Source organism: Vollenhovia emeryi, unplaced genomic scaffold (genome assembly GCF_000949405.1).
Source record: "Vollenhovia emeryi isolate VEMERY1.0 unplaced genomic scaffold, V.emery_V1.0 DF939151.1, whole genome shotgun sequence".
NCBI lineage: Eukaryota > Metazoa > Arthropoda > Insecta > Hymenoptera > Formicidae > Vollenhovia > Vollenhovia emeryi.
Window position 1 is genome coordinate 1,827,795 of NW_011967215.1, and position 14,559 is coordinate 1,842,353.

A 14,559-nucleotide genomic window follows, 5' to 3' on the forward strand; every position below is an offset into this window, starting at 1 on the left:
ATAATTCTATAAGTTTTCATCATGCATGAATAAAATGAAAGAAGAAAGGACGGATGACGTTCGGGTTCGCATTTAACTTTTAATATTTATCCCGCGAAAATGTTACACTATTATTTCGTACAAATATTATAATATATTTAATCTTATTTGACGACCGCTCCGCGATACTTGAGCAGTGGTAAACACAGATTGTAAAACGAGCTGCCGACGAAATCATCCAAATTTTGCCACTTCACCCATTGATCTTTCATTAAACGTTCCGCACTTTTCGCTTTTCCAATCAAGTGCGGATCTACGATCAACAGATATACATTTTCGTTCCCGACGTGTAATCCTACTATACATTTGCTAGAACAGTCCCTGTCTCCACCCATCATAATCGGACTGCCGCAATACAGCAAGTGTCTTTTAATGTTATCCACTTGGTCGACCAGTCCCTTTCCGCTCGGGACGTGAATTATTTTGCTAAGAACATCGTAAAGTTGATTCACAACAATGGACACCTACAAGGTAGTCAAAATATTAGCTCCTCTTACTCAATACGATATGCTACAAGAATTGAGCCTTACTTCGAAACTTCCTATCCATTCTCTCGACCCGACAAACGTTCCGTCTTTATCTCCCGTTGCGACGAGGGTCTCTTGTATTTCATTAATGCTTGGAACAAGTTTTTCCAAGTTGTCGTTATTTATGATCCACGAACAGATGGTCTGCAGCGTCCTGTACCCGCACCCCCAGCCCTAAATGTAAATTGCATTCATTTTTCATACTTTCAGACGCATGAAAAATTTAATTATCTTGTCTAATCAATCACCCTGTCATCGAAACCGTCGCAACCGTAGTGCCAGTACTCGTAATGCCCTCGCACCAAAAACGTCTCGCCACTGTCCGGCGAGGCTAAATTCTCGTGAACGTTTTTCAATAAATTGCTGGAATAATCGACGGCCATCCTTTCCACGTGTCGTTAAAAAAAATCTAAACCAACACAACATTCGTTTACAAATAAAAATATACTTATTGATCGCTAACACAGTTATTTTCACTTGAATTTAATAAGCGAGACTGTATTATAAATCACAGTATTATCAATTTATGCAACAAATAAACAAATGAGGCCAATCTTAACGAGCACGAAGGTCGACGAAGCAATATATATTTTAAATTTCAAAGATGTAACAGTTAAAATATAAATCAGCGGACGCGTTTCGGCACACAGTGCTTTCATCGGCGCACAGTTAAAATTAATTAAAATCCCATTCGTTTATATAATTGAGGATTACAAAATTTATATTCCAAACCAATTGCTGTAAACAGATTTGCATTTCCCGCCGGTAAACATCCGCCTAACTTCACACGCTACTGTCACCCGATCCGTCACCTAACCTGTACGAGCGTCAAGCCGACGGGGAAATTCAACGGGCGGTGATTGCGAACGAATCGAAGCGACCATTTTCTCGTTCGATCTCAGGGAAACAAAGGCACGCTGCCGAAACGGCCGAGAGCGGGCGGGCGGTTTATTCAATTAATAACGCGACGATGAGCGGATCGTGGCGTCACCTGTCAACACGTCGGAACGATGCTACGCTTCGGCGTCGCGTGACTCTACGAGGTGGGATTTAATCGGGGATGCGGAGAGACGGAGGCTCGCGCGCGAGTGAATATCCCTCCCGCCTGGCTCGCATATCGGGGATTAACGCCAAGGTTAATTAACGGCGATGAGAGCTGAGCACTAAACACACCGATCGGTAGAATGGGCACTGGCCGCCGGAATCCCGTATCGTAGCGAAGCGCCGATTGACAGCGTGGAACCGATAAAGGAAGGCGAACAGCGAGCGTGGAAAAGACAGAAAGAGATAGAGCCGGAGCAAAGCTAGAGGGAGATAGTAATAGCAGGCGAGAGCGAAGGGCAGAGAGAGAGAGAGAGAGAGAGAGAGAGAGAGAGAGAAAGAGAGGGAGAGAGAGAGAGCGCGCGAAGCAGACTGGAAAGGCGGAAAGGAGAGTCGCGAGGTACGCGTCCGTCACGCACCGAGTGTTTGTCTCGGCTGGCTGGAAGCGCGCCGTTTCCCAGGGAGAAAATGAGAGCGACGTCCTCGTGCTCGGTAAGCCGTTTAACGGGCCCCCCGGTCGTCTCATCTAATTAGCTAAGTCGGCTACGGCCCCCCCCGGGTTACCGTCCCGTGGCCGAGGCACCTACCCCCCCCCCCCTCGTCGCGTCGAGCGATCAGTTTGACAGCTACACAATAGCCAGGCTATCTATCGATTTCCCGCCCCGCGGCATCGACCCGCGTGCCCTCGCCCAGGTGAGGCCCCGCGAGCTCCTCGATCGCGATCCCGCGGCTGCCGCGCGGCCGGAATCGCCGGGGGATGCCTACGGCTCCCGGGAGCGTTTCTTCTAGGTTATGTTTGCCGCGCGACACTGACTCTGTTTTTAGCGTCTGCCCCCCGCGCGCGGTGGCTCTCCCTCCCTGTCGCGCGTCAGCTGCGGATCGCTCTCGCGGGATAACGCGGCGTGCGCGGAGCGCGTGTTCGAGTCCGGGTTACGCGAGTCGTCGGCCGAGCTGCGCCCGCGATCGTCACTGTTTTGACGTTACCTCTGTGCTTCTCCGCCCCCCGTACAGTGAAACTACAGGAGGAGGATCCGGCGCGACGCTTGAGAAGGCAGGAAATGTACGGCGCTGAGAGGGAGGAGGTATCTGAAAGTTGGCTGCACACGTATGACCTGAGCAGTACTATGATCCCCAATGCGAGCACGGCGATGGACGACGAGGAGCACTTCTGCAAGCTCATTCTGTACAAGGAGATCAAGGACTCCAGGTAGGGGACGTCGCCGCGCGAACAACTTCGTTGTCCCACCCTGATGATCCAACGGTCTGCCTTTTGTTCCGCAGAGTGCGTATCTGGGACGTCATCATCCTGGTGCCGAATCTCCTGTTTCTCCTGTTCATCGCGATGCGGTTCAACAGAGCGAGGCTCAAGTTACGCGCGACGAGTAGCCCGATATTCTTAGCGTTTTACGGTCTGGTCATTTGTAACGTAGTTATATCAGTGGTGCGCTGCGTCGTGTCGATGACGGTGAACGCGGCGGCGTCGGTCGGCGGCAAGGCCGACAAGGTCCTGTGGGTCACTGTGAGGTTTTTTCTACTGTCCACGGAGATGAGCGTAGTTATATTCGGTCTGGCGTTTGGTGAGTGGCGTTTGCGTGGACAAGATGACGGGCGGACGGGCGCTCGCTAACGCGCGTGTCTCGCTCTTTCAGGTCACTTGGACAGCCGCTCCAGTATTCGTAGAGTATTACTCGCTACGTCCCTCATAGCGCTGGCGTATACGATCACCCAAGGAACGCTAGAGCTGGTCCTGCCGGACGACACGTTCCATATTCCCAGCCGCGACTTTTACGTATTCGGTCACGGCGGTATGATGTTTTGGTTTTGCAGCAGTGTCGTCTTCACAACGGTACGCTTACGCGCGCGGTTGCTTCCTCTCGCGCCGGAGAAGATCGATGTGCGTCACCGAGTATTTAATGTAATTTACACGTGTGTCGTTTTTAGATATATCTCTTCATATTAATACTGCCATGGACACGGTTGCGGGACCGCCTAGCACTCCCCAGTAAGTTACCGTGGGGATTACAGGTGCTGCGTTGCCAATTACGATTCTCACGTGATTACGCTTTCTGTTGCAGCACGGAAAAGCTTTTACGTTTACGTTGGTATACTAGCTACGTTGGACCTAGTACAGTCAATTGGCGCAGGCTTTCTAACTTATACGGATTATGGGCTATGCGTCGTAGACTTCACCGCAGCAGTGTATTTAACCCTGTTCACCCCTTTGGTCTACCATACATTCCTGTCAGAGTTCTTCGGGTGAGTTACCGCCGCTTAGCAATAAGCGGCTCGAGCACCGCCACGCGCCGCTGATACATTCCGGAAATTGTTCTGTCTTCAGGGTCTCGCAACCTTCGATAATGTTCTCTTACAAGGCGCAAGTGGACGACGCGATGGACGAAGACACTGTGTCGTTACCGCACCAACAGAGTTTTTCATCCTTGAAAACCGACAGCGATTACATCTATCAGGTCCATACTCCTTCTATTCACATACCGCTATACGATTCCCGGGCATTAAAATCCTCCAGGCCGGGAGCTTCTCTTTATTCCCTAACATCCGCTAAAGATCCCAAAAATAATGACTCAAGCACTTTCGGTTCACCAGTTAAGCCATATTGCTCGACATCCGGTATTAGAAGCTTCGGTAGAGATTCCAACGTGCAAAGGGGCATCTCGGCTGATTATCCCTTAACCAAGTCCGCTGCCATCCGAAAGAGCGTACCAGACCTAAGACTCTCCAGTCCGATCCGAAAAGCCGTTCCTGTTATGTACGCCGGTCCCAGTAGCGTCTCGAATTTACTTCTCTCGACCGATACCGCTAGTAACTTCTTTTACAAGCCGAACACAATAGACAGCAACATCAATCTATTTTCTCAAACAAGGAAAGGTAGCTTAGAGAGTGTATCGCACGAAACAACAGTACACGCGGTTGTGGTTGAGAACATTTCACGGGAACACGATAGCCCCTCGGAGATGTCTCAAGCTCCAGCGTTAGAGAGTACCTTACAGTCCATCTTGGAAAGCGGGACGCATGAAATCGAAACGGAAGGTCCCCAAGATTCACGATTAAAGACAACTGGCATTACCAATTTAATCGAGGACGGTGCCGTTAGCGCAGATCCAGATCACTTAACGACACGCATCGGCACCGAGATTTTCAAAAGTTGCTCGGACGATATGTCGCCTGATTTACCTGATACTTCAAACGTCACGCAACAATTACTGCCTAGAGCTTCCTTTACAACCGATACGTACAGGAAGAGCAAGAATGATTCGAAAGAAGAAGAGTCGGGTGGCTTGAGCGATTATTTATTATCCATAACATCCCCGAAATTTGTGAAACATAAAAAGAACGAGGCACATCCCAAACCCTTCCCAGATTCAGATTTTTACACGCAAACTGAATCTTTGTAAATAGCTTAACTGTATACCATTGCAGACGGCACACTGTATTTGTACATTTTATCGTAGATAATCTTTTAGGTTTTACGTTGATTTTGTTTACTTACCCATCCCCCTATTATGCATATATAACGCGTATGGTGAGGCACCATTCGAGAGCTTTATCTAACTGTAAATATCTCAGCATGTTTAGAAATGTCGTACAATTAAACGTATTGATGTAGTCAATGCACTTGGTTTCATTTATTTACACTAACTTCGGGCGATCTCTCCCTCGGCAACGATATCACTCTGCTGCCTTTTTACGAATGGAATATAAATGTTTTCAAGTAATATTTTGTTGCGCGCGCAATGTACTCTGCACCAAACGCTTCAATGTTGTAACACACATACAGTACGTAATTCGATGTTATTTCAAAGTGCTTTTGGCTGGATTATCGCAGATTTTTAACGGCATCTGTATGTATTTCTGCGAGTCTGTATAAACGCTTTCGCATATTACGCAGAAATGTAATTGTCACATTAGCTTCACAATAATTTCCTTGAAGCTTCTGTTATCTCATAGCATTCATATGAAATGACGTCGGAGACGAAAACTGCCAATTTTGTTTAACAGAGAAAAGATCGCATGACTTGGCGCTTCCGACGTCGTAATTCAATATGGTTGCAGTGAGGAAACGGGCGTCATAATCAATGAATCGATTAGGAACCTCCCTTGAAAAATGCAAAGCGGAATGTTCTTTTTTTTTCTTTACAGAATCACAGTGTTTATGACTCGACCCAGTTTGACACGAACGCTACGCCAATCAACCCGCTCTATGCAGCGTCTCTTCAAAGTCCAGATAGTATTACCGGTTACAGTATAGACAGTCAAGAAACGCCGAATCCGCCGAATGGCTACCAACAATGAGCCGTCGCTCATATCGATTCGTGCGCTATAAAGATAACAGAACGAGCCCGAGTACCAGTTACTCGACGATCAAATTGCAGCTTAGCTAAAAGAGCTTCGTGATCCTCTCTACATAAGGAATTTGTTACTTTCCTCCGAAAAGAGCGCGTCGTGCGAAAAGAAGTTCGGGGATCGGAGTGAGATATGATTATTGTAAGTCGACGGAAGGATTCTAGTCGCCCTCGAGTATTTTCAGGGGCCGCGTAATACGTTTACGGATAAAAATACGGATGCTTTTGGTCTCCATGTGATAGTAGGCGCAGATGCCCAAAATGTGATCGCGAAACGCTGGAAGAAATCTCGCAAAACTCGGAATCTCCAGTCTAGCTTTAGTTTGCTTTATTTAGGGCAAGTTCTTGAAGGACGATTAGGGGTAGCGTATCAATTCACATTAGTTTTGTACTTAAATAGACCTTGGGACGTCAAGTGAATTTTTACTGCACGCGAAAAATAGAATGTATTCTTTTCGGCGATGTTGCGCATTTATCTCAAATTAAGTACAGGACGTAGGTCATTCTAGGATTCGCATACATCCGATCGCAGACTCGTTTACCGTGCTCTCTTCATCCGTTTTAAAAACGTGTTTTTTACCCAGACGTAAAATCCAGTGGAAAAATAGCGACAAAAAAAACCAATTCACTTTTAAATGCCTTAGACTTAATGTAGCGAAATACATGCGACTTTTAGAATGCCCTATACGCACGGTGCGTTCATCATCACGACGTGTCATCCCCGTCGACAAATGCTCTTTGTTTTGTATCGAGAAGTGCAAGTTGGCATGCCGGCCGTGGATTCCTAGTGAGACGAACAAAAAGAAAAAAAGAACACTTAGATTTAACTTCTGAAACTTGCTTATCGTTTCTCCGTCCAAAGTGGACGTCGTCGTATCGCTCGAAAGTCCTCGTTGCGCGCGAAGCGACGCGCGGGCGACAAGCCGGACACTCGCTATTTTCTTACTTTTGCATCGAAAATCATTAGATCGATTAAGGGACAATAGGAGTCATTAAAGTTAAAAGTCGCGCGGAGATAATTTTTAGACTTAAGGAAAGAAAACTTCTTCAAATGCTCCAATAATTACGAAGACTCCATCCATGATGTATATACATGATCTGTAATTCTAGTGTAAAGGATCGTACTATTTATATATCTTAATATATACATATATATAATATATATATATATTTATCAATATATTACGTATCTCCGTATCGTAATTAAATTCGTACAACTGGCAGGTCTTATGACGACCCTGCGCTGCCCGCGTTTTTCACCTGGACGTTCATTTCGCGCGGGGAAAGAGGGGAGGAGATAGAGATAAGAGATTAAAAAACAAAGAATACGAAATTAGCGTCATAGAGGCTATCGTCATTCTCGAAGACGCGTTCACGAGGTTGTAACGCAGATTCCTCCGTTTTCCTACGTGGATTGGAGGAGGGTGGGAATCCAGGAAGGAGCAAAATTAATAGTGATATAACGTAACTTATTTTCTAGCGTAAATTCGTTCGAAGTTGTATATACGGAACGGTGTGCGTGGAACGATGTTACACAATGAGTCTCTCTGTCAATTGCAATTGCTTTTTACCATTTCCGACTATCCGTCACCCTGCACTCTCCACGAACCATCACCTGCGATCGTCTGACCGTGTGATTCTTTTGTAAAACATCGAGTGCAGTGTATAAGGCAATATATTGTGACCGCGTCATATAGCTATACCTAATTTTAAAAAAAGTAAAATAAACATGAATGACAATTCAACGTGTTCAATGTAATGTTTCTTGGAAAACGTAACCTCTCGACTCATCGGCAATGATAAAAGATACTGCCTGATCAATACGTGTGAGGCTGTTTTTCCGAATAAGCCTCGTAAGATAAAGTTCGCGCAGTCTTCAGAAAGATCAAAGCATCACAGTGGTGCTTTACAAGTCGCACAAGATTACTCTGACATAGCTTTACGCTGTACGTATATGTCTGAAGAGGAATCAGGTTTTTTTTCTCTTTAATATAAACGCAACTCTCGCAAAGTACACCAGCATCGGGCATCGTTCTCGAAGATTCTAAACGCGACGATGTATGTACGCGAATATTATTTATCGATGAAGCCTTCGGTGTCTATCGAGGGATCGTTGACTCGTGTCGCTTTGCGCGCGGATCACCGCACTTGACGTCACGAAAAACTTTCTCTTTGCATTAAACTCGGTCAATGGCGTATGTTATTCAACGAGATTCTGTTCGCAGCGCGTCGAACCTGAAATCGGCAGGTCCAGCGTGACTCAGAGACAAACGTTCCGCAATACAAACAGTCCGGTAACAGAGTCGCAATACGAAAACGCGCGGACTAAATAGCAAAGAGTCCTTCGTGCAGTTAATTGGTCGGATCCAGGGTTTCGATTGTGCTCTAGAGGCTTATCTCACGCCCTCCTTTTCACAGTTTAGATGGCAGGAAAGGGTAGAAGTCCCAAATCTTGCGTACTACCGCGTCGTCGCACGTGAAATCTCGGAGCACGTCGGGATCTGCAAGGAAAAGACAAGGGAGAAAGATAAATGCTTTCCATCCCAGTGAGAAATGATTCGTCGATCGACGTCGAAACGACACCGTCGAATTGATGTCGATTCGACATCATTTCGACGTCGATCGACGAATAATTTCTCACTGGGATCAGTTATTTTCGTATAGTAATTCCGCGTTGGAAACGTCCGGGAGAGCTAAACAGGAGTATTTTCGCAATCTTAATTGATCCCAACTATCATAGAAAGCAGTACGAGATTATCTGCGACAGATTGCGTTTGCAGACAAGATAAAAGAATCCGCTTTGACGCGCGAGTTTCGTATCGTTTGCCTCCCTCTCCGCAGCACGGAAGGCTTACAGTCCATTCCGTCCAAATTGTATAGTCGTTAGATCGTCAGGGTCAATTTAGATTTGTTTACTGACTATCAGTGCGCAAGTATTCCCGCAGGGGCCCGCTCAGCGTGGCGGCCGGCACCGCCAAGCTCATCCGCGGGTAGAGCACGGTGCCGTCCGAGGAGAGCACGTTGCACACGACCATTCCCAGCATGTCACCAGTCGTGCGGCTGATGATAGGCCCGCCGCTGGTGCCGCTCTGGACACAACAGGTCGTCAAGAGTGCGCAATCCATCGGCTTGGCGACCACGCCACCGCTGACGGTCGGCCGAATGGTCGAGGAGAAGGGAAAGCCTACGGAGACCACCGGCTCGCCTGCGGGCACAGATTTGCATTTGTTAGATCAGATTTACCGAGTGTCCGCGATGTTGCAGTTACATGATTTAACCGAGGCTCGACAAGATCTAGTTATAGGAGCAATGTTATTTTCCAAATTGCTTTGGTTAAGAAAAGCTTTCAGACAATTCTGATAACGTTACAATTCGGTATAATTTGTGTCATAATAGGTGCAAAATTTTATTTTATTACGATTTAAGATCTTGGATTAGCTGAGGTTTCATCAATTTCATCTCGGTAATCGTGCTAGATACTCTCGCTTTACAATTAATGACGCAGAGTTAACGCGTAGATTATGATACACGTGACGCCTGTAAGTATGGTTTGTTTCAATTGACTTAATTGATTTATACGCGCTTATGTTTTATCAATTAAAACGTGAACACTGTAATATTTTAAACGAAAAACGTTGCGCTTAAAATTAATAATTCAGAAATAATGGAGCTGTAGGGAGATTGCCAGCGAAACAATTAGCTTTCTTAAATGATTGCTTCAATTGGTAGCAATAATTAGAATATTAACGTAATTGTCTTTGCTCGTAAAATTTTTTTTTTGAAAATTCTGCGTCACTGCTCGCGTAACGTCGTCAATGAAGCTCTTATAGAACGTGTGGTAATAGACTTTTATTGTCGATCAAGTAAATGGAATGACTTATGTGTCGGTTTCCAAGTTAGAAGGAGGCCAAATATCAATTTCATCCCCAACGATGATCAATTGACCCAATTTTTCACAATTATACGCTATTTCTGTCCCGATGGAAGAAGGTCAATGTCCCTGGCGTTAAGGCGCCAGGAAACCGCTTAGCACGCTGCTGGATATACCGCTAATTTCCTCCTATTCCGAGAAAGCTACGAGAGTAAGCTTCAATATACCTGTCGTTTCAAATGATAACAATTTCAAGCGGTTCGAATTAGTAACGCGTTGGCTTCCGACGCCTCTCGATGAAATAAAGAGATATCGACAAGGTCAGGTACTTACCCTTTAAAATCGGAGCCCGAGACAACCGTATGGATCTCAACGAGGGGTCCAATTCTTGCGGGTCTACCCTTAATACAGCAACGTCATAGGGTTGATTCTCCGGCGTTCTATACAGCAGCCTTGCCCGGACACGTGAATTGGGCTTGTCCGGCCTCATTACGATCGATATCTCCCTTTCTGGCGCCTGTCAAAGTTCATTTTGACTTATTGTTCGTCGTAATATTGTCACGCATAAAGTTTGCTTCCGATAATCCCAATATATAATATTGATAGTCCGATAATACATTGCCGCAAGCCGAGTTTATCGCGCAGAATAAATTCAACACTTTTATGTTACGTGCTAAAACGTACTTCGTATTTTCTGTCTTTTCACTTTCGTGTAGATACTGAACTATGTTTTTCTGCAGTTCATTTCCGCAATAATATTTCTTTATAAGAGTTTTACCTCCGCGACAACGTGCGAGCATGTCAGGAACGTGCCAGTGTTCTTATGCACGAGGACGCCTGTACCCCAATTAATTCCACATCTAACGAGCACGACGCCTTTATCTAATGTCGCTGCATAGAAAAAAAGAATAAAAAGATTTTTGCATGTGCGGATAATAACAGAAAATAACGCTTATTAACGAACCATCTGTGTTTTCATGACACCCGCGATCTATGATTGGAGAAGGAGGAGGATTCCTCTTCTGTAAAATGTTGAGCACACATGGCGCAAGATTGGCGGCGAAAGTGTAGTCCACCCATTCTCCACGACACCAGCTCAATGGCGCTATCACCATTCCGCTGATGGTTCTGTGTTTGCTAAAAAAAATATACTCTTATTCAACAATTTTACATACGATAAGATGGATGAGCCACGGACTGTGTTATCGATGTAGCAATCTTTATTCGACTCTTCTTGCAAGAAAGAATGTAAAAATTATGGAGAAACAAACAGAACCGATAGCTTACGAAACATTTTTGATGTTTTCTTTGAATTAATAAAGACTATAAGTTATTGCGAACATGTTGGATTCTTTAACTTTAATACTGCTGCTTCTTTTCTTAAAATTTCGTTACTTACTGTTTATTGTAAAATGAAATGACGATAGAGATCATTTTCTAGATGCATAGGAATCTTTTGGTTGGTACATTCGTACTTAAAACGACAGAAAACAGTTTTTGATTCACGAGCAATAAAATGAACTAGTGTAATTAATAATTTGAACTTCAGTTTAAAATAAGACGGAAACAATGCCCTTAAGTCTCCGTTATTCTGTCGAATAATGGGAGATTCAAGAGACTTTCGAGCGAGGGGTAAACCGCTGAGGGCATTGTGGTGTACAAACTTCGGGCATTACTAGGCATTGTTTGGACATTAGTGGGTGTTATTTGGCCTTGCTGCGGCATTATAAAGAATCTAAAAAGATAAAACAAGATAAAACCAGATAATAAGAAAGTAATGCCCACTGGGCATTAGTAGGCATTGGTGTACACGATTTAATCGGACTACGGCCAGCGGTTTATCCCTCGCTTTCGTGCAAAGAGTGTTTACACATAAATTCACTGACGACTGGAGAAAATCTTACAAGTCGCCAGAAGTAATTAAAAACTTCAGAAGATTATTTGACCATATCTGGCAATTTTTTTTTTAAACTCACAACATTTCGACCATGGTTTGTGGTCCTTTGCAAGCGATGATTGTGCCAGTAATCCCGTATGGTAAGTCAACAGAACATGGTCGAAACGTTGTGAGTTTAAACATAAAAATTTGCCAGACATGGTCAAGTAATCTTCGGAGGTTTATAAATTCATTGAGTTCTAGTCATTATATAATTACCCATCCGACGAGATGATGTAAACGGGACCACCCTCTCCACCGGGAAACGCGTACGCGTCCGTCATGATAACGCAGCCCCCGTCGCCGACGACATTACTGATAACGCCGCGCGCGATCGAGCCGACGAACACGGGATTCCCGAAGGGCGTCGACTCAATTTCCACGGACGATCCGCGGATAAGACTCCGCGCAGCTTGGTTCAGCAGACAAGACAGGGCTTGTTCGACTGACGTTGCCGCGATTGACTCGTCGTGGACGCGGACGAGCAGGAAAGTCGACCGCAGTGATCGATGAAACTCGGACGATTTCGGAAAGCTCCACGTTTTGAAAAACTCGCCGAAGGTCTTCTCTAGAAGCGAGCACCTCCATGCAGCCGCAATCACGCCGTGGTGTTCCTCGAGCGAGCCTGATCGTTGATCGCCGTCGATCCCTAGATCGCGGTATATTCGAAATTTCAACTCGCCCGCGAGTTCTCCCGGCGCCACCGTGAGTTCTCCCGGTGCCATACTCGTGACGAAGTTCGAGATCGCGTAGGATTTATCGATAATTGAGCCCAGTGCGGCGCCGTGTGTCAATATCCAATCCTTTGAGATCGAAATGCCGGAGCACCCTTGCGGCGGCGTCAATGAATCGGCCGATGAATGAAGCAAAAGTGCGCCGCTTGGAGCCATCCTTCCCAACAATGCTGTAAAAAAGAAGTTGCAGCTTTACGATTTTTGAAAAAAACGAGCGTATCTAAAGAATTAAGATAGTAATTGTGATATACTTTTAATAGACTTTCTAAAGGCCCGCGTCCACGCTGGAACTTGGCCCAAGTTCTAGTTTCGAGAAATGTGTAGCCAACCAACTTGCAACTTTTACGGAATAGCTGCAAGTCGATTGACCACACGTTTCTCGGAACTACAACTTGGACCAAGTTTTAGCATCGTGGACACAGGCCTTAAAAATGTGTAAGGCAATATTTACTAATCTTTCTTTTAAAATACAAAATTGATGCAACACGCTTAAACATGAATTAGAAGATAGCTTATATAAAATGTACGTATCTACGTCTAAATATGAAATATACAATCTTACGTCTTTCTTTGTCTAGCGAAAAGAATTTTAGTGCCGATATCATCGACTTTTAGAACTCGTTATCCCGTTAAACAAACAAACTTCCAATCTTTTTCTGCGCACCCGATCAGGACACGGCTGTCGCACCTGTTACAGCCTAAGTAAGAGCGCGTTTTGCAATACAAAGATATTGAGCGATCAAACATCGGGATACACTCGCAGGGAGCACAGCTGTCACATTCGTCGCGCAATTCAACGGTGAAAGGGTTAATTGTCGCGAGCGCGGCACCGTGAAATCGCGGTGCTAGCTCGATAAAAAGGGCCGACGGTGGAGGGAGGAAAAAGGATGGAGGAAAGAGGGGAAAAAAAGGCCATACCCGCCGCGTAATCGTGAGTCACCATCGTGCGCGGTGAACCAAAAAGAACGAGATCAGGAGTGGAGGAGCGGCGGAGTCAGGAATGACTTGTACATCTGCGTCGTTCGCGAGCTAGGAAATCCCTTTGCAAATACCGTATGATTACGGCCGCATACCTAAACGATAACGCAAACGGCTGCGGGAAAAGGCCGGCTCTCTGGATTCTTAGTCTCGCGAGACTTAGTCCCGCGGTGGAATTTTAAAAATACACGCCACTTATTGAAGAAACTCTCTGCGTAGCGCAACGCAACTTACGACTGTGATAGCTAGTTGATTCATTAGTTAGCGATATTTTCTTTATTATTCAGTCATTATTGTCGCATTATTTTATCATATTACTTCGGCCATTACGATATTTTCCGTCTCTCACACTGAGAAAAATGCCCGATTAAATATAATCGGACAGGCCAATTACATAATAACAAACGGATATATCCGATTAAATTGTAATACCCGATGAAAAATGTGATCGATTTTTCAATCAAATTTCATCGGTAACTGCATTTCATCGGCTGTCTCCATTATTTAATCGGAAAACGTTATTTGCATTTATTTTTGCATTTTTTCCCCAAGTGAGAAAGCTTTATTCTCTGCAAGGCGTGCAAAATAGATTACAACCCCTGACACTGTCAAGTATTGCCATCTTGGTACCTCATGTCCGTTACAATAGACATTTTATTCCCCTCGCCATTTGTGGGCCACCCCCGCGGCATTATGTTCCGTCCGGGTATTCCTACGTTCATGGATGTATCCATAATTTAATCGGAAAACGTAATCGGAAAAATTAACCATCGGAAACACTATTTAAATGGTTTATCCGATGGAAAATTTTCTCAGTGCACCTGGCACAATATTGCGTATTGACACTTAAGTGATACTTTTATAAGCTTACATAGACGTATCGCGTGTTAGTCACGGGGGACACTGTCAGAGAAATATTTCGAATTATCTGGCTTTAAGAGGGAAATATCTCACAACGTCAAGAATCGCGCGGCGCGTTAAACGGCGGAGGATCCGTCGCATTTTTGCACGGTCGTTCGCGAGCAAAGTGGGGCACAACGTAGGAAAGTCTTCTTTTTCTTCTTCTTCTTCT

At 45.1% G+C, this 14,559-nt stretch overlaps 3 protein-coding genes across 9 annotated transcripts in view; 1 reads left to right on the forward strand and 2 right to left on the reverse strand.

Moving 5' to 3' along the window:
- Nucleotides 1-59: 59 nt before the first annotated feature.
- Nucleotides 60-2,638, reverse strand: LOC105565545 (ufm1-specific protease 1). 5 transcript variants are annotated; one of them, XM_012018832.1, is made up of 4 exons: nt 2,592-2,638; nt 815-975; nt 570-740; nt 60-503 (listed from the first exon to the last, which is right to left on the reverse strand). In XM_012018832.1, exons 2-4 carry the CDS (start codon nt 947-949, stop codon nt 144-146), a joined length of 666 nt encoding a protein of 221 aa, XP_011874222.1. In that variant the 5' UTR covers nt 950-975; nt 2,592-2,638; the 3' UTR covers nt 60-143. The 5 variants fall into 5 exon arrangements, with proteins under 5 accessions (XP_011874222.1, XP_011874223.1, XP_011874221.1 ...); XM_012018833.1 differs by lacking the exon at nt 2,592-2,638 and adding an exon at nt 1,740-1,809; XM_012018831.1 differs by lacking the exon at nt 2,592-2,638 and adding an exon at nt 1,558-1,626.
- On the forward strand, nt 1,651-7,713 carry LOC105565544 (transmembrane protein adipocyte-associated 1 homolog). 2 transcript variants are annotated; one of them, XM_012018828.1, is made up of 8 exons: nt 1,953-2,099; nt 2,619-2,814; nt 2,889-3,184; nt 3,257-3,453; nt 3,549-3,609; nt 3,683-3,863; nt 3,946-4,075; nt 5,766-7,713. In XM_012018828.1, the coding sequence occupies exons 2-8, from the start codon at nt 2,666-2,668 to the stop codon at nt 5,916-5,918; spliced, it is 1,167 nt and encodes a 388-aa protein (XP_011874218.1). In that variant the 5' UTR covers nt 1,953-2,099; nt 2,619-2,665; the 3' UTR covers nt 5,919-7,713. The 2 variants fall into 2 exon arrangements, with proteins under 2 accessions (XP_011874217.1, XP_011874218.1); XM_012018827.1 differs by lacking the exon at nt 5,766-7,713 and having other exon boundaries at nt 1,651-2,099; nt 3,946-5,236.
- Nucleotides 7,714-8,150: 437 nt separating this feature from the next.
- Nucleotides 8,151-14,559, reverse strand: part of LOC105565548 (peroxisomal leader peptide-processing protease) — a 73,988-nt gene continuing 67,579 nt past the window's right edge. For both annotated transcript variants that reach the window (XM_012018839.1, XM_012018838.1), the window contains exons 2-7: nt 11,995-12,679; nt 10,804-10,976; nt 10,618-10,730; nt 10,173-10,356; nt 8,889-9,173; nt 8,151-8,469 (exon numbers count right to left, since the gene is read on the reverse strand). In XM_012018839.1, the coding sequence (XP_011874229.1) occupies nt 8,381-8,469; nt 8,889-9,173; nt 10,173-10,356; nt 10,618-10,730; nt 10,804-10,976; nt 11,995-12,665 (1,515 nt within the window). In that variant the 5' untranslated portion in view covers nt 12,666-12,679 and the 3' untranslated portion in view covers nt 8,151-8,380. The remainder of the gene's footprint in view (nt 8,470-8,888; nt 9,174-10,172; nt 10,357-10,617; nt 10,731-10,803; nt 10,977-11,994; nt 12,680-14,559) is intronic.